This window comes from Hippoglossus hippoglossus, chromosome 4 (genome assembly GCF_009819705.1).
Source record: "Hippoglossus hippoglossus isolate fHipHip1 chromosome 4, fHipHip1.pri, whole genome shotgun sequence".
NCBI classification, from domain to species: domain Eukaryota; kingdom Metazoa; phylum Chordata; class Actinopteri; order Pleuronectiformes; family Pleuronectidae; genus Hippoglossus; species Hippoglossus hippoglossus.
The window spans coordinates 27,574,970-27,601,324 of record NC_047154.1 but is presented as its reverse complement, the minus strand read 5'-3'; the positions used below and the strand labels follow the sequence as shown (position 1 = coordinate 27,601,324).

General features: G+C 43.8%; 3 protein-coding genes and 1 long non-coding RNA gene across 11 annotated transcripts; 2 read left to right on the top strand and 2 right to left on the bottom strand.

Annotated features, from left to right (window-relative positions):
- Nucleotides 1-1,755: 1,755 nt before the first annotated feature.
- Nucleotides 1,756-23,315, bottom strand: LOC117760472 (interferon-induced protein with tetratricopeptide repeats 1-like). 2 transcript variants are annotated; one of them, XR_004613679.1, is made up of 4 exons: nt 23,172-23,315; nt 21,165-22,516; nt 11,064-11,070; nt 1,756-1,767 (listed from the first exon to the last, which is right to left on the bottom strand). XR_004613679.1 is itself a non-coding variant. In XM_034583527.1 (2 exons), the coding sequence occupies exons 1-2, from the start codon at nt 23,174-23,176 to the stop codon at nt 21,220-21,222; spliced, it is 1,302 nt and encodes a 433-aa protein (XP_034439418.1). In that variant the 5' UTR covers nt 23,177-23,315; the 3' UTR covers nt 19,535-21,219. The 2 variants fall into 2 exon arrangements, 1 of the variants encoding a protein (XP_034439418.1); XM_034583527.1 differs by lacking the exons at nt 1,756-1,767; nt 11,064-11,070 and having other exon boundaries at nt 19,535-22,516.
- On the bottom strand, nt 4,422-15,297 carry orc1 (origin recognition complex, subunit 1). Of its 2 annotated transcripts, XM_034583517.1 has the most exons (19): nt 15,061-15,297; nt 14,161-14,288; nt 13,111-13,283; nt 12,642-12,763; nt 12,253-12,581; nt 11,751-12,030; nt 11,117-11,224; nt 10,399-10,461; nt 9,931-10,038; nt 9,201-9,462; nt 8,467-8,573; nt 7,873-7,974; nt 7,611-7,782; nt 7,345-7,452; nt 6,737-6,886; nt 5,834-5,953; nt 5,579-5,748; nt 5,402-5,489; nt 4,422-5,061 (listed from the first exon to the last, which is right to left on the bottom strand). In XM_034583517.1, the coding sequence occupies exons 1-19, from the start codon at nt 15,153-15,155 to the stop codon at nt 4,867-4,869; spliced, it is 2,880 nt and encodes a 959-aa protein (XP_034439408.1). In that variant the 5' UTR covers nt 15,156-15,297; the 3' UTR covers nt 4,422-4,866. The 2 variants fall into 2 exon arrangements, with proteins under 2 accessions (XP_034439408.1, XP_034439409.1); XM_034583518.1 differs by lacking the exon at nt 11,117-11,224.
- On the top strand, nt 7,845-26,061 carry LOC117760479. The gene is made up of 3 exons (XR_004613680.1): nt 7,845-7,855; nt 10,292-10,296; nt 25,926-26,061. It is a non-coding gene; the product is annotated as an uncharacterized LOC117760479 (long non-coding RNA).
- LOC117760475 (pre-mRNA-splicing factor 38A) lies at nt 16,213-19,701 on the top strand. Of its 6 annotated transcripts, none has more exons than XM_034583534.1 (10): nt 16,213-16,419; nt 17,172-17,331; nt 17,936-18,057; nt 18,172-18,257; nt 18,340-18,450; nt 18,638-18,750; nt 18,870-18,896; nt 18,988-19,079; nt 19,265-19,313; nt 19,431-19,701. In XM_034583534.1, exons 1-10 carry the CDS (start codon nt 16,290-16,292, stop codon nt 19,471-19,473), a joined length of 933 nt encoding a protein of 310 aa, XP_034439425.1. In that variant the 5' UTR covers nt 16,213-16,289; the 3' UTR covers nt 19,474-19,701. The 6 variants fall into 6 exon arrangements, with proteins under 6 accessions (XP_034439425.1, XP_034439426.1, XP_034439423.1 ...); XM_034583535.1 differs by having other exon boundaries at nt 16,234-16,419; nt 18,641-18,750; nt 19,431-19,698; XM_034583532.1 differs by having other exon boundaries at nt 16,234-16,419; nt 18,641-18,750; nt 18,988-19,091; nt 19,431-19,698.
- Nucleotides 26,062-26,355: the final 294 nt, after the last annotated feature.

Below are 26,355 nucleotides of genomic sequence, written 5' to 3'. Positions count from 1 at the left end.
ACCCGAAGAGTTCCAGACCCGAAGAGTTCCAGACCTGAAGAGTCCAGACCTGAAGAGTCCAGAGGAGAGATGCTTGGTGCTGGATGCATCCTTTCAGGTAAGTTCACTCTCTGTCACATACTCTTTAAACATGGAGGATCATACTAACACACACATTCTCATCAATGTTGTACATATTATTATTTGTCTGGCTGGGAGAGGAACATGTAGCAGCATCATTTAGTGGATATTATATTGTTATTAATCATTTTTAAGTATTTGTTAAAGGTGTGAAGTGCATGGTTGTTATGACCCTGCACACTGCAGGAAACACTGAGGTCTTTGTGGTTTTCTTTGTCGTCATGTTCCTCTTTCTATCTGAGGGCGAAGAACAGAGGAGGTCACAAGATGGCAATCTGTGATTCGTGAAAATGAGCTATTAAAATAAGATTTGATTGACGGTTGGATTGAGGTGTATTCCTGTTGCCGTTACACATTCAGATCAGCTCGGGCTGGTGCGATGTAAGAGACCTAGAAAGAGGGGGCGGACATAGCTCGACTCGCGGAGGGTTTTTTGTTCATTTTTACGTGCGGACGTACTTTATTTTAAGATGACTTTTTTAAAAGCTCTTTATCTTTTATTACATACCTTATTATATTTGTTAGTTTGTCAGTATTTGACTTCATGCAGACATTGATACAGCTTCTAGGCTGCTTCAAGGTTTCGTTTTTGAGAGACTGCTAAACTTGAATTTACACAGTGTTTTGATATTCCTCCAGAAATTTACTTTAGTTTTACTTTACCTTCTACTTGAATGGAACAAGCTGTTGCCCAAATTTTATTTTGGAGAGATATGTGACCGTAAAAGGCAGATTAGAAGATTATTAAATACATATAAAAAGTTTCAAAAATATATATTTTGATAAATTCCTTATTATACAAATCGAGTATTAAAAAAAATCGTTAGATTAATCGAGTAATAGAAAAAATTATCGTTAGATTAATGAATCAAAAAATAATCGATAGCTGCAGCCCTACATACGACTGCGTTGAAATGTGCTGACGACACCACAGTCATTGGACTTATCACCGGTGGCGTGGAAACAGCTTCTCGACGTGAGGTGGCAGGTCTGGTGACAAGGTGTGAAGAGAACCATCTCACCCTCAACACGGACAAGACCAAGGAAATGATGGTGGACGTGAGAAAGGAGAGGAGAACTCATCGGCCACTGCTCATCCGTGGGCTCGAGGTGGAGAGGGTGAGCAGCTTCAAATTCCTGTGCGTCTACATCAGTGATGACCTCACCTGGACACCAAACACCACCCAGCTGGTCAAGAGAGCACGACAGCGGCTGGACCTCCTGAGGAGGCTGAGGAAATTCGGCATGTCACCAAAGATCCTCCCTCTCTGCAGGACATCTACCACCACAGAGTCCACAGAAGAGCCTGCTCCATCGTGAGGACTCCACCCAACAGGGGCTGTTCACACCTCTGCCTCTGGTAGAAGCTACAGAATGTGAAGTGCACGACGTCCAGCCTGAGGAACACCTTTTACATATGACAAATAAAACACTGAACTTTGATTACCTGAACATTAATAATCCAAATAATCTGTCACTCATCATTCTCCTTATCTGATGGCACAAAGTAAACAGTGGATTCCTTTGATAATAAAACAGGATCATTGTTAGGTGAATGTATCACATTTGGTTTGTATTGTCTCATATTCACAAATCACAGTTTGTCTCAAAGATCTTAACAAGGTGCAACATCGTCTGTTGTTAATCCTGTTCAGACTTTGAGAAGTGAACGTGACGGGAGAGTCGTGATGGCCACGCCTCCTTCACTGAGCCTCACTTGGCCATGGAAAATCATGAGTCATGTTGAAGTGTCTACATCTTCACTTCTTACAATCACTTTTACTGTAAAAAGATTTTTATTGTTGTCAGTGTAAGTTGTCGTGGTCACTGGAGGAACGTGAACTCTGTGGCTCTGCTCCTCCAGTTTCCTGGTTGAGGCTTGTTTTGTGTAGGTACTGATCAGTAAAGGTGGTTTTTATTGATCCATGGATTTATGAGCTTGATGCTTGAGCTATTGATGGAAACACACTTTCACTTGTATGCCTCCGCTGTGGCGATAGTACGTTTGCTCGTCTGTCCGTCACGTTCTTGAAGGGAATTTCTTCAAATTTGGTACAAACATTTAGTTTGACTCAAGGATGATTAGATAATGGTGGTCAAAGGTGGAGGTCGCTGTGAGGAACACCTCCAGGGAATCAAACGTGAAACAAATGTTCACTTGGACTCATGAATGACTAAAGTGTGTTTGACCTTGTGATTGGTTTTCAGGTGTTGCTGCTCTGTTGGTGTTTCAGCTTCCTCTGGTGTCCTCACATCAGAACTGTAGCGTCACACAACAGCTGGATGGTTCCTTCATGTACGAGCTGTCTCAGCCACACGCCTCCAGCTGTCACATCAGCTGGGAGGACGTCCATGTAAGTCCTGCACATCAGTGACAATCTTTGTGTGTTCCTTCACTCAGTTTGTTTGGAACACTCGAAACAAAGCTGATTCAATGGTTCTGCAACTCTGTTGATTGGTCTATGTGTGTGTTTTTCAGAAAACCGTCATCGCCCTCAACTCTAGAAGACATGAAACTCTGGTGCAGGCTCTGAACAACCAGTCCATCACCATGAAGATCTGCTCTGACTTCCTGCTCTACAGAAAAGAGTGTTCAGGGGTAAAGAACAGCTTTAATATTCAGAAGCACATTCCCCAGATCCAGGACGGGTTGTAGGAGCAAGTCAAACTCTCTCTTATGAGACAATTCAAACTTAGAGCAGAACCAATGGTGACCGTGGTTCATTCATGAGGATCCAGTGTGCGACTGGAGCAGCTCACCAGCGCTCTAGTTGTTCTCGTCTGGTCTACGTGAGTGTGTTGTGTGTCAATCACTCAGTATGGGGTCTTTACATCAGTCCTGCCACACGTGGATTTAGTGGGCGACCCGCTCTACCTCCTGAGCCACAGCAGCCCACTGTGCTCTGAAACATGTCCAGACATGTTCACACGTGTTCTGCACTTCCTGCTCCTGGACGTTTGCTTTTGAAAAGAACTTGAGCTTCATCATTACTAATCAAAGACCGTCACACTGACACTGGGTTTACATGCAGACCTTTGTGCTCCGTCACGTCTCTTCTACATGAGACAGCATTTTCTATAACTTTACACTTTCCCTTCTCTTCAGGTCCAGGTGACAACCGCCTGCTCAGGTGAGAAATACAGGAACAGTTTAGATACAGTCTTATCTTTAACATATGAACTGATTTAATCAGATTTCTCTGTTTGACAGTGAACTGTACTCGTCTCTTGGAGCAGAGCCCAACAATAACAAGCGGTGAGTAGAGAGAGAGAGCGAGAGAGCGAAAGAGAGAGAGAAAGAGAGAGAGCGAGAGAGAGAAAGAGAGAGCGAGAGAGAGAAAGAGAGAGAGCGAGAGAGCGAAAGAGAAAGAGAAAGAACTGTTACGGTTGTGAAACAACGTTATGAACCCAGTTATGGTAGAACGACACCACGTGTGATTGTGAGATAATGAAGAGCATAATTCACACCTTCATAAATATCAGTCCTCTGAATGTCACAATATTTTCGAGGCCCATGAATTTCCACTTCTTTGTCAGATCCAAAACAAAATACTTTCTTCTGCTCTCGTCTTCACCTCGTTTCAGTGAACCCCGACTTGATCTGCCTCACTGTCGACCGGTGTCTGGACCATGTGACGTTTGGACTCGGTCTCTTCGCTGCGGTCGTTGTGGTCGTTGTCTTCATCGTTGGCGTTGTGTGTCTGTGCATCTATAAACCAAGATGTGTGAGAACGGCGGCAGTTTCATATTCTGCTCCTAGTGAAACGATCAAGATCGAACTTGAATCTTATGACTGACACGTCCAAATTTAACCGATAAATGTTATCGACTTCAATAAGCTATTTGTAAGGATATTCAATAACTATATTGAATATATATAAACATAAGAAAAAGCTGATTTCCTGCTTCACGTCATTTTATTTGACGTTTTGTGTCATTAGAGTTTTATCAAAGAGGAAACGTCAAACGCCCTTTCAGGGAACAGATGTTTCAACATGTTTCTTGTGGTGGATCTCGTTTGCCTCCGTCAGGCCAAGAGCAGTATCCATGAACAGGTTGTATTTTTGTGCAATAAATTCAAGTTATAATAAAGTTTTTCAATGAGTGAAGATTCTTTCTGCTGAGTGATTTGTTTAGTCGAGTGGAATCGGAAATGTGCTGGAAACTTTTAGATCAGGTGGAGTCTGTGCAGTCAGACATGTTGTGATTGGCTGAGAGATTGAGAGGGGAGGTTCTCCACACGGCAACATGAAGTGAGGAATCTACAGCGAGGGGGAAGTGCAACAGTGAATAAAAAAAGCTTCACATTAAAGATGGACTTTTATTACATATTCAAGTATGGAAACAAACAAATTATCACTCATATAATATTTAAAAAAACAACCAAATCTCACAGTTTAAATAAGTTTTAAGCGGGGACATCACAAACTCTCCCATCTAAAAAAAGATGAAGTAAAAAGTCAGATTCACTAAGAAAAACCCATCACATGTAAACAACCCGAGTCTGTGGTCGAGTCCTCGAAACTCTTTAAAAACACCAGACTGGGATTCTGTGTCAGTTTTAAATGATAAAAACAACTTATTTCAGTTGGTCTCACAGTTCAGGCTGGATCTGGATCAGGATCTGGATCTGGATCAGGATCACCCTCACCTTTGTCATTATTCACATCAGTGACATTCTTATGCAGCACAAAGCTGCTGTCCCACATTCAGGTTCAGATGAGTCAGCCTGACAGGGTGCGTCCTTCAGTCGGCCTTCAGGGCGTAGAGCACGTCGTCCTGACTGACGTTGAGGCGGACGCGCTGCAGGACTCCCAGGCGGCTGGGCTCCAGCAGCAGCAGCCTGCAGGCCCCCAGACGCTGACACACGGCCAGGCCCTCGGACACGCTGACGGGCTGCAGACCCTCCACCCGGCACAGAGCCTGGTGCTGCACAAACACCTGAGAGAGCGCACACGTCGCCAGGATCAGGTCGTCACTCGTGAGGTTTCACATACCACCATTTGAAACCAGTTTAACATTTACACCAGCTGAAGTAACTTTAACCACTTTAAATTTCCACTAAACATATCAGCTGTTTTTTATCGTCCAACTAATGAATCAGTCAAATAAACAGTTTTATTATCCGACAGTCGAAATTGAGACCGTTTCCTTCTGCAGGTAAATAAAGACTAAAGTTTTTCCCTTCCTTCGTCACCACAGACATTCTGTAAAATGTGAAGTAAAGACTCGTCTGTATTTCTACGTATCTTTAGACTCTTCTTCATGTGTTTGATCTGACCTGTTGGAACGTGGCCTCCTCCAGTCCGAGTCGACGGAACTCAGTGATGACGGCCCTGAGGAAGAGCTGCTCCTGCACGGACGCACACCTGGAAACACACATCTGTCACTTCCTGTCATTAAAGCTCCTCGTGTGCACTTTTATATCTCAGTCATGTGACCAGAGTGAGAATCCTACTTGATGGCGGTGATGTAGGCGGAGGAAAACATCTCATTTAGCGCCTCCATCACATGGCTCATTCCCACCTGTCCCGTGGCAGAGTGCTCGGCGGCCGAGAGCTCGCAGATCTCCGTCGCCCTGCGGCAGATGTCCAGACACCGGCGTGCGTCGCCCGACAGCGCGGCCACCTGCCAGAGGAGAGGAAGGCTGTGAGTGGACAGACCTGAGAATGAGCTCGGGTCGGGCGAGCGGACCGCCGGTCGCTTCATGTACCTTCCTGGACACGAGCTGCAGAGCGTCCTCCTCGAACGCCTTCACCTTGTTCAGCCTGGACATGATGATCTGCTGCAGCTGCTTGAAGCTGTACGGCTGGAAGGACATCCGCGTCAACCCCTGGAGAGAGAGAGAGAGAGAGAGACACACACACACACACACACACACACACACACACACACACACACACACACACACACACACACACACACACACACACACACACACACACACACACACACACACACACACACACACACACACACACACACACGTTGTTAAGCTCTGATTCCAAACCTCGAACTGGACTCATCTCCATAGCAACATCATCTGAGGCTGTGTCAACAATGACACTTTTACAAAAACAAGCATTTTAGCTCAGTATCAGAAATCATCTGAATCCAGACTAACACACCCAACATCACATGACCGTTCACCTACACTGGTCATGTGATGTAGACAGGAAGTAGATGTCTCCTCTGCAGTTGTTTGCTTAGAAACAGAAACCGGATTTTGTTTTCGCTGAGCGACGATGAGGTGGAACTGTTACTGACAGGAAGTGTCAGCGACACTTTGTGGTCGAGTCTGGTGACTGATGAGAACCAATCAGGAAGAGAACATGGGCGTCATGATTTACTTAACTCTCAGTTACACACTAAAATGAGATCAGCAGCATTTACAGTCTCTGATTCAGAGGCTGGAGATCTCCGGAGTCATATGGACATCAGGTGTAACCATAGCAACAGTGATGCTCTAAAACCTTCATGTGGAAGGAGCCTGAGACGCATGAGCACTGTTGTGCGTAGAGGACTGATATTTCTCCAGCGTCTCGTCCCACCGGACACGTCTCAGGGACGATCATGATCTGACGTCTTGTAACATGAAGGCGTGTGTTCCCCTCACCAGTCTGCTGGCCACCCTGTTGATCATGATCCTCTCCGGCAGGTCCATGGTGTTGGCGATGGTCAGCACCACCAGGCGGGCGTGACGCCGCGTGGGCCAGTCGAACAGGTTGTACATCACGTTCTGCTTCCGCGTCCATAACAGGTCCAACTACAGGAGCACAGACACAAAGTAGGTCAGTCTGACACAAACGGATAAAACTATCAACTTTGTGCAACTTTGACAGATGCACAAGACAAAACACAACAAAATAACTTATATTGATCATATAAATAACAAAGGGATCATACAAGTGTGTGAACAGTGATCGATCGGTTTCACCACATCCTTCCACTTTTTGTGCACTTTGTTTGTAGACTTGGTTGATAAGAGCTCACTGGTTTCAACTGGAGACTTATTATTAATCAAACAAACGGGAGCAGTTCATTTGCTGGGATGGATCCACTGGGTTCTGTCGAGTGTGAATGTGGCAGCAGGACAGAGTGTGTGAGTCTAAGTAAACGACTGTGTGTGTGTGTGTGTGTGTGTGCATGGTGAGGAAGGCGCCTGAAACAATGAGAATTAAGATTTATCACAGGACTTGTTTAACTTTATTTAACGGTTGTGACCTCGTCCACCAGCAGCACTGTCGTCTCCTTCCTGGGCGCTGGGTTACTGAATCTCTTCTCCAGCAGGGCGGCAGCGTGGTCGGCCGTCGCCTTCTGACCCGTCAGTTTCTGGAGAGGAGAGAGTCGGTCAGCGTCCGTACTGTGGTAATAATTTAACTGACACGATTAAGACAAACAGTCCTGGTCGAGTTTCGAGTACATAAAACTGAATATCTTCATTACACATTCAACTGAATGTCCAACCTACTCTTCCATTAAGTCCTCACCTGCAGGATCTGGACGTAGGCCTGATGAGGATCCGTCATCTTCATCCCATTGATCTCGACGAAGTGGAACGGAGGGATCTCGTCCACTTCAGCGGCGTGCTGCAGACAGCGCATCACCTCGTGCACCGTGGCCGTCTTCCCTGTGCCCGGCACGCCTGAGATATACATACACCTGAAACGCAGCGCACAACAGGTCAGCGTGACGACCAGCGGGACGACTGACTCGCTGTGAAAGCGTCACACGGGTCGGGCCTGGTCTCACCCTCCGGTGCCGTCGGCGATCTTGCTCTCCACGAAGCTGTAGATGTCCTGAAACTCCTGCTCCCTGCAGGGAAGAGACTCCGGCACCGACGACACGTGCAGCCTGATGGGAGACGTACACACATCAACATGTAACACACCTTCAATGTAAAACAAACACAGAGACAACGATGCTTTCTGCCCCCTGGTGGACGGCTGCAGCTCTCATCAAACTGATGTTCATGTGTTCATGTTTCTGATTAGTTTGATGTAAATTTGTTATTTGATGATATATAAACGTGACTCGTGATTGGTTGAGCGTGTGTGTGGGCGGGACCTCGATACAATTCGCTCCACTTCAGAATCAATACTGACAAATGATTTCAAAAGCACAAGATGGTGCCGTTTGCATCAGATATCTTAGTTGAATTTAATACAACAGAAGGAAGTGGAGACGTATCATCCATCTCGTCACCGATTGTCTTTGTTGTCCGTAAATAACCATAAATACATAAAACTTCCTTAAAATTTGTACGAAGCTTTGACTTCAGAAGTGTGCGTCGATGAAACAGAATGAGTCAGTGGTTGTTGTGTTGGAGCTGGACTCTCCTCTTACCTCGCTCTAGCCTCCTCCAGGACATTACCGGGACGTCGGGCAGGCAGTGACCTGCTGGGGATGCTGGGAGTGGCGTGACGGGGGGTCCGTGGCGTGCCAGGTGTGATCTGTTGAGGCAGATGTAAAAACATCAAGAGAAATTTAAAAAACTGATTCCAGTCACAGAGTTAGGCTGGACCACGCGGGACGGCGGTCGTCTCTCTTTAAAGATGTAAATTACTTCTGATTTCTTCTTGCTCAGTTTTTACACACGTTCAGTGATTGTTTAACTAACCCTAACCCTCTATTGCATTTTATTTTAAAACAATCAACCATCAATTAGAAAAAGTGTTTGAAACAATGAAGTTTGAGAGGAAACATGTTTAATTCTGTTGTAAATAAATAATGTTTGACTTAGAAAAGTCCATAAACGCCAAAGACGGCGTTTGTATGACACATGTCCGGCCCCTCCTCCCCAACAAGCCAATCATCTGCATCGTGTGACACGAACAAAACCTTCTGTGGCTAAACAATACTTTGTTTAGCCACAGAAGGTGGTAGTGATTGACTCTCACTCCCAGCGACCCTCAAAAGGACAAGTGGACGCTGGACTGTCTATTGGCAAGAACGGAACAATACGATACATGAAGGTTACGATTTAATTTATTACAAGAACGTGGATAAGATTATATATAGTATAAAAGAAAACACTAACATATGCATAACAGAAGCGATTCATCAGTCTGGACTCTTACCTTCTTGTTGGGAGTTTTACGCGGCGTCCTGGTAGAGATGCGAGTTTTCCTCTTTGAACGAGGAGTGTGAGAACCGGCTGCATTGTGTCGGCTCCTCTTCGCTACAATTTCCTCATCACTATCCAGGTCTTCCTCTTCCTCCTCTTCCTCTTCCTCCTCCTCCTCCTCCTCACTGCTGCTCTGCAGCTCCTTCTTCGTTGGGACAAACTCGTCCTCTTCTTCTCCGTCTGAGTCCGAGAGCTGAGGGTTGTCCATAAGATTCCTGAACAAACAGGAAACAAATGAAATTTAACAACTGAGGTTTTCCAGATAAAATGTGTACAATGTATTAAATTTTGATTTGATGGGTGACAAAGATTCAACAAAGTGAAAAAAAGGCCCATTGCACTGATTCCCAGTTCAAAACCCACAAAAAGGCAACGTACAATAATCTAAAACTCAGCAACAGTAAATCCTCACGAATCAGAAGCTGAGACAATAAAGATTTTGGTATTTTCTTTGATAAATGAATCCTTGACTTTGCTCTCTGATATTAATTTGGGAGAAAAGTGAACAACCCGATGTTGATGTGAACACAAATAAATAAGACTGACAGTGGACAGATGATGGACTTCACCAGGTTTCCATTTCAACTGAACTAAAATGTGAGAATCGATCAAACGTCCTTCTGTCAGCACAGAGCAGCTCCGACCTGGAGAGCGGGGGTCAGTCACAGAGCCGTCGCACTCACAGCTGTTTCCTGATGCGAGCCGACACCAGCTGGGCCGACTTCCTCTTGGAGCTCCTCGGCGTGAAGGCGGTCGGCAGCATCGGAGAGTTTTCGTTGTCCACCTCGGCCCTGGTGACATCAGACAGTTACAGTCACGGTGGAGAAATTAAACATGTGAAGACGGACGTCCCGTACGCGTGGTGCCACCAGAGACTGGTGGGAGAGTTCAAAGTTCAAATAACTTATGGAGAGTTAAGAAATAATGTTTTTATTGATTTTGTATTTATAATAGATTTTCAGTGCTTTTATCATTTATCATGTTTGATTGACTTACATAACCTTTCAGCTGAGTTTGATTTCAGAGACATGAACACTTCTACAGTAGAGGTCAGAGGTTTTAAAGTGTTAACCTGAACGGCTTCTGAAACAGATAATGTTAATATATTGATTTCCCATTTCTGTAAGTAAACATGATGACATCACACTCACAGAGCAGCGAGAGCAGGTTCCCTCTGGGTTTTCGCTTCTTTCTTTCGAGATGGCGTCGCAGCTCTGAGGACGAAAACAGTTCATTCAAAAAACAAAACCAGTGTTGACATCAGATCAGATGTGCCGTCACTTCACCCTGATGTGATGACTCCCTGAAAACTGAGACGGAATCAAAACCACCACATTTACTTTGTTCATCTATTTTCCTGAAACACCACTTTGTTGAGCCTCGGAGGTGCTGATACTTTAATTTAGATTCTGTCCACACCGACACGTTTTGATTTTAAAACTCATGATTGTTGCTATGGTTACGTCGGAGGAGTTTTCCTCCTTTAAATCAGAGACTTGTGTAAACTGGTCTCGTTTTAGTTTGAAAACTCTTGGGTTTGTGTTTTAATCTGGACGAACAGAAACTGAGACTTTAGCAAACGATGACGCAGACGTTCTCCTCCTGATTGGTTCTCATCAGTCACATGACTCGACGCCCAGCGCTGAACACAAAGCGTCGCTAACAGGTTGTTAAAACGCATCAGTGTGGGCGGAGCCTGAGTTAAAGCATCTGTGCGCCCACTACACCTGCATGTGAATATATATATTAAATATTTAGATATATAATTATTATATAAACGGTGAATTCAGGGTTTTAACCAGGCAGCAGAATAAACTCAAACACACAACAGCTGTGCTGCAGCCACCAGTCCTGCAGGGTCGGACTCACTTCTGCCCCCTGGTGGAAATGTCTCTCCTCGGAGTGGCATTTCTTCTTCGTGGTGTTTTGACCGAGCCGGTCAGAAACTCTGCCTCCATCACGTCACGCTGCTGAGGACTGAGAGGCACCAACGTGTCTGTGGTTTATTTACTGTCAATTATTATCACTGGTTTAAACCAGTTTAAATAAACCAGTGCAAACCTGTTTTTCTCTGGTTTAAACCATTTTCAATTCACAGTTAAACTAAATCTCTCTTTTTAAACAACTATAAACCAATTTAAGTACATTTTCCTTTGAATTAAACTAGTAAGCTAAGGTTTACACAATTTTAAAGCCAAGGTTATCCTGTTGGTATTCTTTTAAAACCAGTTTTAACCAGTTTCTTTGGATTGCATCACTTAAAACCTGCTTTTCTCTCCCTGGTTTAAAAACCAGATTGAGGTTGACAGATCATTCTTGAACTTGAAAATAATCCACAAAGTCTGACTTTTTAAGTCTTAAGAATAAGGATGATGATGTTATATGAATATAATAATGTGGGTGAACAACATATTAGAAACACAGCAGTTGAACAGCAACACAAACTGACTATAAACTATAATCTTCCTTCAGTTAGGTGTGTGTGTGCCGTGAGAGCCCCGACCTGGTGGAGTCTTCTCTCGCAGACGATGGTGGACTGTCAGAAGGCTTCAGGGGGGCTGCGTCCTCGCCGGCGAGGTCTCCAAGGGTCTTCCTGAGGGGGGTGAGTCGGTGGGCGAGGGGGGTGACAGGGGCTCTGTGGGTCTTGCTGAGAGGGGTGAGGCTGTGGGTGAGGCGCAGGGCCTGAGGAGGAGAGGACGAGAGCCTCTGTGCCAACATCACAGACTCCAGCTCCTCGTCCAGCAGCTGGTCAACGAGGTCTTCTCGCGTCATTTTCTCCGGACCTGACAATGACAAGGAAACAGTCAAAGAAAAACCAGGAGGAGTCGAGAGCGGCGATCAACTGGATTCATTAAACTGGTGCCAAAGACGCTTTTCCAAGCTGTATGTTGTCGTCTCTGTTTTACAGTTTCGTTGTACTGGTCTGCAGAAACAAACCAGTTGTAATAAACTGAAATCTACTGATTATATTCCCAGAAGTGACTTTATCATATTAAAACACTCACTGTTGAGCTCCAGTTTCTTGCGGACTCCTGGCGTCGTGGCTGAGGCGGTCCTCCTCTTGGCGCTCAGACATTTCGAGGCCGACAGTTTGGAGGTCGAGTGCAGGGACTCGGCCTCCGCAGTGCAGGCCTTGCCGGCGCTCATGGTGGCCCTTCTGTATCTCACGTCTCCCGAGGAGGCTCTGTGCATAACTGAAGGGTCCGGTGTGGGCAGGGCGCATCGAGAGGGGCCTCGAGACGCTGGAGCTGCCGCGGGCGGGGACCGGGGGGGCGAGGGGGGCAAGGAGGGTTTGGGACAGGGGGGAGGAGAGGATGCCGGCGTGGGTTCAGACACAGACTCCACCACAGCAGACTCCACCACAGCAGACTCCACCACAGCAGACTCCACCACAGCAGACTCCACCACAGCAGACTCCACCAACTTGAAGGTCTTAGAGTCCCAGGACAGCTTCACAAACAGAGTGTCCTTATCGTCAGAGTCGGGAAACGGCGCCAGTCCGTCCAGGTGCTTCACCTTCGAGAGACAAGGACTTACAGGGTCAGTTCACACAAACCAAAAACAGTTCTTTTGTTCAGGATTTTAAAATCTGTCCATGAGATTTCTGCTGTGAGGCTGAATGAGATTCAACCAAACAAACATTTTATTGAAAATCATGGTGCGGACTCAAGCAAACAGGCTTGAGTTGTCCTGCAGGTGTCACAGGTTCAGCTCTGTCCCTACTTCACGTTAGTGCTGTCCAATCAGGAAAAGGCTAATGTGAAGCTCCACAGCAGGTTTGAGCAGATTAGAGAGGATGTTCCTTTCATTCATACTATTAAAATAAAGGAGAAGTAAACAACCAGATGAAATCCCTCCTTTACCTGCACAGGTCTGAGGATGGACTCAGCGTTGACCTCGTCGTCACAGCTGCGACCCTGATAGTAGAAGATCTCCTGAGGGTGAGGCTCTCTGCCCAGCAGCTTCAGTTTGCTCAGAGGCACTTCAGACACACGAACAAACCACTGAACCACCGCCTTCTTCTGCTTCCCGCTCTCTGGAACAGACAAGATACTTGGTCTTTACGTCACATCAGTTATCGTAGCCGTACGTTTCTGACTCCTTCAACTTCCAAGTCTTATTAAAACTGTAAGAACAATTTGACCATCGCCAGCTTCCTGTCAACTTTAGTGTTCATTTGTTTTCACATAGAGTCACACGTGGTCAGGAGCCTGCACAGGTCGCTCAGGTCCTCCGAGGTCACTAATAGTTGAACCACGGTCCAGAGCCAGACACCTTTAACTCATTCATCATTGAGATTTGTCAAGTTTTAACATAGCAGTTCTATTTTAACTGGCGCAGCTTTTCTAGCCTTTATGCCGCTGGTGTAGCAGCCCAGGAATCTCACCGAGCACTTACATACATGTACCGATCACGTACATATATTCTTCATTATCAGTATTAACCTCATCTGTTCATTATCTGTATATTTATTCATACGCTACAGTATTTATTCAGCTGCTGCCTGGTGCTGTACAAATACTCTTCATTCACCTTAACGGTACATTTATGTCTGTATTACTTCAATGTACTGGATCACTTTAATCATTCAGTATTTATCTGCCTTCTAACAGTGTTCACTGTCCCTTTACAGTCACATACACTCCTCTTACTTTATAATTTCAGTCTACTGCACTGATTTTTAACTGATGTGTTGAAATGCTCTCTGTGCCTTAGAATGGCCTCCGGGGACAAATCAGGTGGTTTTGAATTACATGTATTATAAATAATGTCATGTGACACCACTCAGCCAATCAAATCTGTTAGTCCCAACGAGCATCCAGACACACGTGGTCGTCGATCGTTTGTTTTTTCTGGGATAACAACACACAAACGTATTTCGGATTCAGACTCGAACATCTTGTCGGACTCACCGTCACCGAAGAGCCTGACGACTTTGGCCACGTACGGGTTGTCTTCATCCTCGCCCTCTATGAGGATGTGCTGGCCGGCGTTAATGATGGTGGTCCTCGGGAGACCGTCCACAGTGATGGACAAAGAGCTGAGACAACACGGGGAAATGAACAATCACACTGGGTCCAGTTCAATATCCAAGCAGAGGCAGGACTTTCACAATAAAAGTGAATAGATTACTTCAGTGGTTCTCACAGCTGTTGACCTGACGTCCTCTGGAAGTTTCTCATTGGTCACAAAAGTCTTAAGGTTTGGTTTGTTCAAACCTCGACTGTAATAAAATGTCATACGTGACGACAAGAATGGAATTGACTGTTTTACCCACAACAACAGTGATGTGATGACATTGTTATACGTGTGTGACGTGAGGGCTCGATGTGTGATAGTGGGATCCCTCTTATTGTGAAGGAACAGGATGGAGACGGATCACGTTCTGAGCAGCACTTTAATGTTCTGTCACATGTCATCACATCAACACACACACTTCCTGCTTCTCACCCTCATGTGACTGAACTCACCAAGAAGAAGAGGGGAGGGGTATTCAGCTGCAACGTGACACTGCACCACTAGATGTCACTACAGTCTACACACTGAACCTTTAACTTTCAGCCTTACATGTGTTTATATGCAGCCATGTGGAAAACCAACAGATAATTGGTTAAAGTTACTGATGGAGTAAATATTCTCAGTGGAGAAGCTGGAAACAGACTTTTATAATTAAACTGTTAAACTCTGACAGATTATTAAATCAATAACTATGAGATAATAAACTAACATGTGATCTAGGTTATGTTTCAGTACTTTTACTGAACAAACACCATGAGACGTATTCAAATAAAACAGGAAAGTTCGGTTCTCACCCATATTCGTACGTCTTCAGCTTCCTGTTGAATCGCAGCGGTTTCCCGCGCCACTTGTAAACTCTGCGGACTCTGAGTCTGGTGAAATACTTCATCGCGTTTCCTCCGACGCAACAACACGAAACAGCGAAATAAACACAACGACACGCAACACCGAAATAAACACAACGACACAAAGTCCGCACAACATTCACTCGCCACCGCAGCGGACAGCACTTCGCGCCAAAATTGCGTAGTTTCCGCTTTGTAACCAGCGAGTTACTCCCACTGGTGCCACCTGCTGCCTCGGAGTGCGAGCGGCAACACTAATTATGTACAGGTTAAAGAAGGATTTAGTGACTGTAAAGTTGAAAGTTGATTTATGTTTATGTTAATTTACCAACATGTGTTTTTAATGTTTAAAGTGACGTTTTATACACATCTAAATATTTCATAAGAACAGGAGTAATGTGTTGAATCTGCTTCTGTAGTTGTCTCACCTTCACCTGAGTCTGAGGCCTTTCTGGCCTCTTATTGGTGAGTTCAGTCACGTGAGAGTGAAAGGCAGGAAGTGTGTGTTGTTGATGTGATGGCCAGTGACAGAACATTAAAGCTCCAGTCTGTAAGATTTAGATGAAACTATCTATTGGCAGAAATGTAATAAAAATAATCCTAGTTTTCAGTAGTAGTCAGTCAGATTTACCTTTAGCCTCAGGTACCCTCAAGTTCGGCCTGTATTCTTGATTAAAAGGCCAAAACACTTGATGACGCTAAGGTGCGCAACTGAGGTTATGTTCCTAACATCCGCTGGGGGCTGCTAACACCTGCTAACACCTGCTAACATCTACTGGTAGTTGGTAACTTAAATTATGCAGAAGACCTTCAAACTTACAAGAGATATTCACCATCTAGTCCTATATTCTAAAATGTATTTATATATATTTTTTTATTGGTATTATAATCAGTGTGAGTATTATTATCAGTATTAGTATTAGCATCAGTATAACTATTATTATAAGTATTATTATCAGTATTATTATCAGTATTACTTTTACTATCAGTATCTTTACCATTGATCAAAACCCAAAGGTTTTAATGTGATAATGAACAAATCCTACTCGGTGACTTCCGGAGACAGACCAACCTGTACTCTTATTCTGAAGGGAATCAGCCGGAAGCTGTCTGGTTTCCGCCGGACGTTAGCTTGTATGTCGCGGTTGTGTTCGTGTTAGAAACCACATTTCTCCTCGATGGCGAACCGAACCGTGAAGGATGCCAACAGCATCCACGGGACGAACCCACAGTACCTGGTGGAGAAAATCATCCGAACCCGAATCTACGAGTCCAAATACTGGAAGGAGGAATGCTTCGGCCTCACCGGTCAGTAGCATGTTAGCATGTTAGCATGTTAGCATGTTAGCCAGAGAGCTAACATTAGCGTCGGCTAAATTAACCGAAGATCGTCAAGTTAACAATAGTTTAGTGAAGGAATAAACCGAATGAACCACAACTCAACTACCGACAGTTCACTGGTACAGATGTTAAAATACTAATATGTGAATAAAACCATGTAAACCTCAGGTCACGTGTCACCGTTAGTTAGTCATTTTTAATTTATGAGATATTTGTTCTGTAAAAGAGAAGAAAACTTTAAAAGTGAACATTTTGGTTCCTCAGTGCTCGAAGTGAGATCTTATACCTGCTTTGTTTATACTGCCACTTATTCAAATTAACAAATTTGATGAAACTGACAGAAGCAGAGAAGCTGTGACTAATGGAGGATTCATTTCTACTCAAATAACCCAAATAACCCAAATAAAAGCATCACGATAAGAAACCTTTATCAGTAAAGTTATTTTTATAAATTGTCATTTCAGTCCTTCCTTGTCTTAAACACTAATTCTTGCAGAAACTCTTGTTTGGCGCATGTACATGTGCTTTATTCTTTGTTTTACCAGATAAAGATTGAGAAAGTTATAAAACTACATTGAACCCCAGCGTCCACTTGTGTTTGTTGTTTTTACCCTGGGACAGTTTGAATAGAAAAGTAAACTCTTGTTTTAGCAGCTTTGTGTCGCCCTCTGTCCTGTTTGAACTTGACACTGATCGTGCTCATGTCGTCACATCCACAGCCGAGCTGGTTGTTGACAAAGCCATGGAGCTGAAGTTCGTTGGAGGAGTTTATGGCGGAAACATCAAGCCCACCCCCTTCCTTTGCCTCGCGCTGAAGATGCTGCAGATTCAGCCGGAGAAAGACATCATCGTCGAGTTCATAAAAAATGAGGATTTCAAGTAAGTTGCTTAAGAGCCGAGAACTGCTGTCGTACTGAATTTGTGAGTCAGCCAAACAAAACCTGGACGAATGTGCTCACACACAGTCTAACTCTTAACATTCAGGAAGGTTCATCCGTTTATCTCTTATTTTAAACTGATAACGTGAGGAGGTGTTTTTTTGTGTCAACTTTTCCTTTTGTCAGCGACTTCTGTGAGATCACTCAGGTCCTGGTCAGTCGTGGAATTAACATCATTCAGATGTTACTATCAGGGCCAAAGTGTCCAGTAACTTCAGTAGAATTACATGGACTCCTGTGGTTGACTTGGAGGAAATGTATTTCAGCAGATGACTTGATGTCACAAATACAAGTTGGATGAATGTAGTCATGTTTGGTGCCGTCCAGGCTCACGTGCAGTCCTCAGTTCTTACTGTGGCGCTTCAATTTGCGTTTACGATTCTACTTGAGTCACAAACGAGCGGCTGTTTGTCACAACTACAAATTTGGTTTTCATGATTCTCAAAGACTCTTGCCATGTATTCTATATATTATCCTAAACGACGTCAGCCTCCTCATTCTGTGTCCTGGATTTTTCTCCTTCTCCTCTCCCCGTGTTTTACTAGATATGTTCGTCTCCTTGGAGCCATGTACATGAGACTGACGGGCACTGCAGCGGATTGTTACAAATACCTGGAGCCTTTGTACAACGACTACAGAAAGATCAAGAGTCAGAACAGAAACGGAGGTGAGTCGTGAACGTGAAGGAACTGCTCCTCTCTGGAAAACATTTCTTTGTGCCTCTGATCTATTTAATATAAGTTGAAATAATTCCAGCATCGTTTCATGGTCTTTTTTTCAGAGTTTGAGTTGATGCACGTTGACGAGTTTATCGACGAGCTTCTTCACGCAGAGAGGATGTGTGACATCATCCTGCCCCGGCTTCAGGTATGTCCACGTTTACACGCTCAGCTTGTTTCCTAGGCCCACACCACTAACGTGTGGGTGTGTGTGGGTGTGTGTAAAACAGAGGAGACAAGTCCTCGAGGAGGCGGAGATGTTGGACCCGCGCATCAGCGCTCTGGAGGAAGACCTGGATGAAGTGGAGACCAGTGACGAGGAAGATGAGGAAGAAGACAAGGTGATAAAAGTTTATTAAAGCAACACAATGTCTCTTTAACTGAGCAACAGCGCCCTCTGCAGCCTCACGGAGTGATTCCTTCTGTTGGGCTCTGGTTCCGAGTGATGAAGTGGTTAACATGTTCAGAAAGTAGGACAGTGTGTTTGGTTATAGTGGCCGACATTTTAAAACTCAGTTTCTCCACCAGCAGCAGCAGGAGAGACTCCAGACCCCTGAACCACACAGACGTAGTTACCGTGACAACGACAGGCCTCGTCGCTCCCCATCACCTCGCTACAGACGCAGCCGCTCCCCCAGACGGTTTGTCTTTTGATTGTTGGTCAATTTACTGACGGTTCAATCACTTCCATCTTTCTGCAGAGAAGATGGAAAGAAAATGTCCTGAATCCAATCCTTTGGTTTTCTTTTTCCTTCTTCAGGAGGAGCCGATCTCCGAAGAGGCGGAGGTATGTTTGCTTTTGGATGAAATTCGTTGTCACATTTTAAACAGTATTTTGTGCCTCAGGCTCTTTGAGTGATTCTGTTGTGTGTTGTCAGCCCCTCCCCCCGGAGAGAGCGCCATCGCAGCAAGAGCCCCCGCAGACACCGCAGCCGGTCCCGGGACCGGCGCCACCGCTCCAAATCCCCAGGTCAGAAAACACGTCTCGGCCCCACTGCCGGTCTGTCTGTAGTAAAATATCATTGATTTGTGATGTAATGTGGATTCAATGTTGTTTGTTCGTTGACTTTAACACAGAGGAAACCATGGTGTAATAAAGACGCTGAGTCGACATGATAATATGTGATCATGGTTGTTTTCTTGGTTGTGAACCAGGTCATCACAGAAGCCACCGACATCGCAGCCACTCAAAGTCTCCAGAGAGGTGAGAGGTTTCAAGTCCTCAGGATCTCCTCCAGTGGGGTTTATTATTGGTAATAAAGTGTCAATCACTCTTTTAAATATTTGCACTAAACAAGATTTTGTCTGTTTCTCGTCACAGGAGTTCAAAAAAGAGTCACAAGAAGAGTCGGAGAAACGAGTGACCTCCTTTCTATCTTTTTCTTTTTCCCTCGGAACCTCGTATGAAATGTGACTTCTGTTTTCATGGTCGTGTCGTTCTGAGTCTGTGTGAAGCTTTTCAGCTTCATTCTGAAAAATCCCAAAACACAGATAAACTGTGGCCGTCAATGAAAACATCTGTAAGTGTAGGAAATGGTTTTGTTGCAAACATTTTCTGTTGATTGAGTTAATAAAGATTCTGACCGATTGGTCTGTGGACGTTTTGATTCCAGAGTCCGACCAGTGGGTTTTCATTACGTCTCATGAATGTCCACTTGGAGGTCAAACGTCTCCGATGAAACTAATTCTGCCCGTGTGAACGTGTTGTCTTAAGAAACGCCTCTTGACTCAAAGATGAACTGATCAGGGTTCAGAGGTCAAAGGTCACGGGGACATCATTTTGTGAATGGTTCTGACACTGCACATGTTGGTGTTTCTAATCCACGCTTCCTGATGGGAACTCCTCCTTTATGCTTTTGAGTTCAAACATCAGAACGTTCAGGACATTTCTGCTGCTGTTTGTCTTTACTTCCTTTTAAACATTCAACTTTTACTGTATTTTGTTCGCTCATTCAAATAAATGTGGAAAATGTTCATCTCTTAAAAACCTTCAGCTGTTTCAAATGTTTTTGATCAGGTGGCTGTGTATGAACTGTGATCTGCTTTAGAGGAATGTTTCTTCTTCTCTTGTCGCTCTCCACTCTTTCACTTCACACTAACGAAGTTGTGTCTCATTCTGCAGATGAGTTTGTGTTCGTTCACAAACTGACTCACTGACAGATTACACATCCAGGTTTCCTGCTGATTCAGCTCCGGTTCAGTTTCTTCGACTTCAGCAGCTTTGCCTTTTCTACTTGCAGGAAGTGATTTACAGCAAATGATTCTGAAATCCTGGATGTGTGGAATAAAGTGTAAACCAGCACTTTTTAAAATCAGAACCTAGGATTTAATCTTTGGACACATGAAGTTCTCATATTTAATATTGACAGCAGCAGCTTTTAGAAGTTGTGGTTTTATCATAGATTTCTTTCAGGGAAACACAAGACACAATTAAAGAAGAAGTGTTTAATAGCATTAGTACAGCTGAAATACTCTGTGCATGCAAACCTGTTCATATATTCAGGTTATACTACAAATTAACATTCAATTTAACAAAAACACTTGACAGAGTTCAATTTTCATCACTCAAAACATTAGTAAATTGAATACAGAGTCTGTTCTGTTGTTTAATAAACTTTACAAACAAGCTGTTTTTTAAAGGAGCGAGCAAACATCTCCTCCACATCAGCAACACATGATGACTGCAGCCAGTTTCCACTTAATGTGGTTTTTAAGAATATGTTTCAATGTTGTCTTCCTCTAATAATAATGTATGAATCTTTCATACCTGAAACCTGCTGTTACATCTAAATGCATCACTACTATTAACGTCAATATTACAACCACTCTGAAAACAATTGAAGAGGTATTCTACAGATAGAGAAATTATATTGAAGACTTTTTAATACGTATATATATAGATATTAAATGTTAGACTGAAAAACGAACTCGACCACTTTCCCCTGTCAGTCGCTCTGTTGTGATTTGGCTCCGTACAAATACAAGTTGAATTAAAACGTGATCATCAGTGTTCACAACAGCTGAATCTATAAATCTACGTGGATTTACTTTCCCCTGAATTAGATGAATGCAAATAGATTCAGATTGTGTGTGGATGATATTTGGTGGATTTATTTCTGAGACTCTTTCAGCCTGGACAGAAACTTGTCTACTTCTCGGTTCCCCTCTCTGTCTCTGATCTTCTCCAGAGTCTGGATGCTTCTCTCCTGATGGGAGGACTTGATTGGTATCTCCGCCGCCTTTATGTGATAATGGATTGACATCTTATGCTTCTGTTGAGTGAAGAACAGATAGTTTGCGTAGATGTTGAATAAGATTTGTTGTTCAGCAGGTTCCAGATCCTCTGCGAGCAGCTGCTGGAAGTTCTCCTCAGATTTGGCCTTGGTGTTCTCTGACTTTGCGTAAATACCTGCAATGTCAATTTTCTTCATAAATGAGGAATGAGGATAAAGAGAAAGCAACTCCTCATGGGCACAGATCCCTTTCTCTATCAGGCTCGGACTTGAGTGACTGTCCTCCTCCCAGATCTTCCATTTGTAGCTGAGTGCGGCACATCTTTTCAGATAACGTTCATCCGGATGTAGCTTCAGAGCCTCTTCTGCCAAAGCAACAGCCTCGTCGATGGAGATGAAGGTTCTGTAAAACCTCAGCAAAGCTTTGATTCCACTGTAGTTGCTGACAGGGTTCCTCAGAACCTTTGTGGCTAACTCGCGTGCTCCACATTGGTCTGGTTGTCCTTTCTTAGCGAGTTGCAGGAGGTAAACGGCAGCGAGGTACAGGTTCTCTGGATCCTGTTCCTTGGCTTCTCTCAGTTTCTTCATGATGTCTTCCTCGACCCCTGTTTTGCTGTGTTTGGACATGTTAACTAACCCTAACACGTGGCTGGTCTGCCACTCCACCACACCCGGCTGCAGCCGGATGGCTCTCTGGAAGTAATCAGCTGCCAGAAGCTGCTGTTCTCCGCTGAAGTTCATCAGAGTCCAGGCTTTTTCAGCACAGATCTCCGGGTGCAGCCCGTCCTGCGATGGAAACTCAGTCCTCAGGCCTTCGATCTTTGACAGACAAGCCCGACTCTCTGCTGGTTCTCCCTGATGATGGTGCAGCCAGGCCTGGTTCCCGTAGGTCACCACCAGCCAGGGACCCTCGTCTGCTCCTCTCGTCTGCCTGAAGGCCTCCGCGGCTCTGCTGAAGAAACTCCTGGCTTCTTCAGTGGACCCCAGCTGGAAGTGGACGTACCCCTGCAGGTTGTAAATGTGACCCAGCCACTTGCATCCTTCCTCTGTGCCGATGTCCTGCAGCTTGTCCTTGAGTCTCCAAAGTTTGGTCCTGCTGGGGTTCAGATCCCAGGTGAAGTGGCACTGCAGCGCCCCCAGTCTGTCCTCCAGTGCCATGTCACTCTGAGCAGCACTGATGGAGATTCATTATAAACATTAAAACACATCATCAGTGGGTTGATATCAAACGTTCTGACAAAAGGATTTATTCAACAGTAAAATAACAATGACTCAAGTTCCTGATTTTACTTTAATTATAATTATCTTAACGAATTGTCTTTTAAACAATTTCATGTCTCATTTGTTTTTAATGCTGCCTTGTGTGACTTCTGTAATCTGGCTTTTGAAAAGTTCTCTATAAATAATAATGATAAATATCAGATCCTGGGCTGATGTCAGTATTAGGGAGTAATACATTTCCAATAGCAAATTATCAATTACAGCCGATGTATACATTTAAAAATGATTCTTAAGATGATGTTATCAAACCATTTTCACAAAGTTTAACCATCAACTTTATTATAAAGATTTATAAATAAAAGGAAAACACAAATGCAACCGAATGTGTAGAACTTTCAAATCTTTTCTGCACCGTTTATCATGTGAAATAAAAGTTTTCATATCAACATAATCACAGACACAGATATGTCTGTGAATGTCAGTGCTGCTTTAATTCACATTATTCTTATTAATAAAATCAATACACAAGATGATGTGATGAAACAAACACTGTCACTGACTTAAAGGATCATTAATGTTCATGAAGAATCATGAAGACATGAACTCACCTCATCTCGTCTCCTCGGACTCTGCAGCTGTGTGAACATCTGCCTGCGGAGCGCCGTTATATGGAGCTCAGGAGGCGACGCGACGCGAACTGAGGCGAACTTTCACTTTCATGTTCAGAGAAACTTAACTTTCAGTTGTCTGTAAAAGAAAGAGTGACCACCCAGACTGCCAGGAGCCTGGGTGGTCACTCCACACATCTCTCCCTTCCTGCCAACATTACTGTAACAACACGTTCCTGTTGATGCATCCTGCATCAGGAGAACACGCCCCCTTCTCATTCAGGAGGCGGTGCAGGTTCTGGTCCAGACTCTGGTCCAGACTCTGGTCCAGACTCCACCACTCCGCTCCTTCACTGGTTACCAGTAGCTGCCCGTTTCAAAACTCCAGTACTTGGTACCGTGCTGTGACCGGGTCGGGTCCAGTCTACATCCAGGACATGGTCAAACCTCACACCCCAGCCCGTCCACTCCGCTGTGCATCGACCAATCAGCTGCTCCCTCACTGCGAGGGACAGCTGTCACTCAACTACATCACCACTGTTTCCTGTCCTGGCTCCTAAACGGTGGAACCAGCTCCACATGGACATCAGGACAGGAAGTCCACACATCTTCTGCTGCAAACTAAAGACACACCTCTTCAGACTACACCTTGAATAAAAGTTTAAACTAACAATTCAGAAGCACTTACATGTCACTAACTTATAGAACTTTGTAGTTTAGCTTTTTTGAAGAAATTGTACTTTCTCTATTCTTGTTGCTCTGGTTTGTTCCTCATGGTTGATGCACTGATTGTGAGTCGCTCTGGAGAAAAGTGTCAGCTCACTGAAATGTAATGTAAACTGACACACACACACACACACACACACACACACACACACACACACACACACACACACACACACACACACACACACACACACACACACACACACACACACACAAACTTACAGTTTTTTTCGATTGCATAAACACTAAAATCAAAAGTATTACACAATTATCAAAACCTTACACTCAAGGAGCAAATGGGCCCAGATCTGCTCCACTATCAGCACAATGTCAGACTCACTGTAAATACACTTAAATATATTTCCCATATTATAAACACTCATTCTTGCCAGAAGTGCCTTTTGAGTACTTTTTCAGGGTTTGATGAGATTATTGCAAAAGATAATTCATAGATGAAATCAAAAGCTGCAGCGCCACCATGTGGCTGATGATGTTCACTTGCAGGTGGGAGAAAAGTGTTCCCACTGAGACAAAGGTTTAAATGTACAACAGAAGAGTTTCCTGCCACAATAAAACACAAACCTTCTTGTCTTCACTTGAAAGCCGGAGTCATCGGTCAGAACAGAGACGTCATGTGGAGGAAAAATCCAGCAGCTGCAGAGCTTCACTGTGCAAAGACCAGCTGACAACTGCAGACATGAGGAACTGGCTGATGAGACACTGGTGGGACCGAAAGAAAACTCCCACACAGGAAGTCAAACTGAGGACACTTAAGGTGAGGGATTTCAAAATAAAACAGGACATATGGACAGAGTCCAGGTGGGATTTCACAGTTTAATAAAGATAAAACAAAGAAAACATTCAATTATGTATTTGAATTATAATCTGTTACAGTTCATCACATTTCAAAACAAAAAGCTAAACTGTCTGCAGACGAGTGTTTTCATCAAACAGAGAATTACGAGCCATGGAAATAATCACACATAACCACAGACTGTATATGGAACATAACACACAGCCAGACGAGGTCCTTCCTGACATCGTCCTCCATTGAGTCATTGGTGAATAATAACAAAGACATATATATACGTACGGATTTTAGTGGCCAATGCCGATACCGATATCAAGTAAAAAACTATCACTTATATATAAAATTGGCAATAATGCTGAAGTAAAACAATATTTTTTAAAGAAATAAAGATAAATTGAAAGAAAACACAAATACGACAGAATATATAGAACTTGAATTAAGACAAAAAAAAATTTCAATGTAAAATATAATCATAATGCACATTGTTTATCCTGTAAAATAAACCTTTTCATATCGGCGCATATCTTAAAAGGCCCATATCAGCCAATTGAAATATTGAACGTAAACACAAAAGCAAATATCACAGCATTTCTTTCTTCATTGATCCTGAAATTCAATCCAGATCATGTCGTTCTTTCCAATGAGCTGTTACAAAACTGGTGAGTCTAATATGTGAAGGTGTTTGAGGATGAATGTTGGTTTTCATGTTCTTGTTTTCTGGAGGATGCACCATTCATAGTGCTCCTGAAACAAAGTGACAATAACTGCAAATTTCTAAAATACACACTTGATACTTCAACCCTACAACATGATCAAGGCCGTTCATAGTTTTACACAAAGGATTTGAAATTTGAGACACCAACTGAACTGCATACTTATCGTACAAGAACTATTTAATAATGATATGATGGAGTTTCAGTTGAGGTTTATTTCAAATGCACATGAGCCAGAAGCTGAACAGCCAGTTGTTAATATTTGTACCTGAAGCTGAATGTGGATTTTCATTAACGTAGTCAGACCTCTCCTCTGGATCACCTCGGGTTCCTGTGAAGACAGAAAACCACTTGAGAAGGTTGAGAACCACTGTTTTATTCATTTAGTTGATCTCGTTGCCACTCTAATATCTCTATCACAACCAGCATCACCAGCTTCAGGTGCTCCACACGTGTTCCAATGCAGATGAACGTCCTTGTTGTTCAAACATTAAATGGGCGCAGCAAAACCGATCCCTGGTTCAGTTTGATCTGGGTCTGACTACATTCTGGTGCACTGGTCTGGAGCCGGGTCTGAGGAACCTTTCCACCTGTAACTCTGCTTCAGACTCAACTGAAAAGTCCAAATGTCTGTCTTTGGACCATGTAACTAAAACGAGATGTTGGAAAACCACGTGTGTGTGTTGATGTCATGACATCGTGTTGGACATTTCTGTACTCATCTGCCCGTCCACCTGAAATCAGAAGGTTTTTCATTCAGGACTTCTCTGCAGGAGGCACATTTTATACTGTACCTTCCTCCGTGTCTCGTCTGATTGGTTCATAGATGCAGTTGTCACCTACGAGTCAATAAAAAATCAAATCAACATGAAATGTAATTGGAAACTTTGTGACTAGGTTCTTCTTAAAGCAACAACTTAGAAATAGCTGTGAA

Excerpts from the sequence above, each read along its gene's own strand:
- LOC117760475 (XM_034583530.1), top strand. The coding sequence starts at position 16,290 with ATGGCGAACCGAACCGTGAAGGATGCCAACAGCATCCACGGGACGAAC. Across the intron at positions 18,751-18,869 it reads CGCAGCCGCTCCCCCAGACG|GAGGAGCCGATCTCCGAAGA; the intron begins GTTTGTCTTTTG and ends TTCCTTCTTCAG. Across the intron at positions 19,314-19,430 it reads CACTCAAAGTCTCCAGAGAG|GAGTTCAAAAAAGAGTCACA; the intron begins GTGAGAGGTTTC and ends TTCTCGTCACAG.
- orc1 (XM_034583517.1), bottom strand. The coding sequence starts at position 15,155 with ATGAAGTATTTCACCAGACTCAGAGTCCGCAGAGTTTACAAGTGGCGC. Across the intron at positions 12,031-12,252 it reads CAAGAAACTGGAGCTCAACA|GTCCGGAGAAAATGACGCGA; the intron begins GTGAGTGTTTTA and ends TGTCATTGTCAG. Across the intron at positions 7,975-8,466 it reads CTGGAGGAGGCTAGAGCGAG|GCTGCACGTGTCGTCGGTGC; the intron begins GTAAGAGGAGAG and ends GTCTCCCATCAG.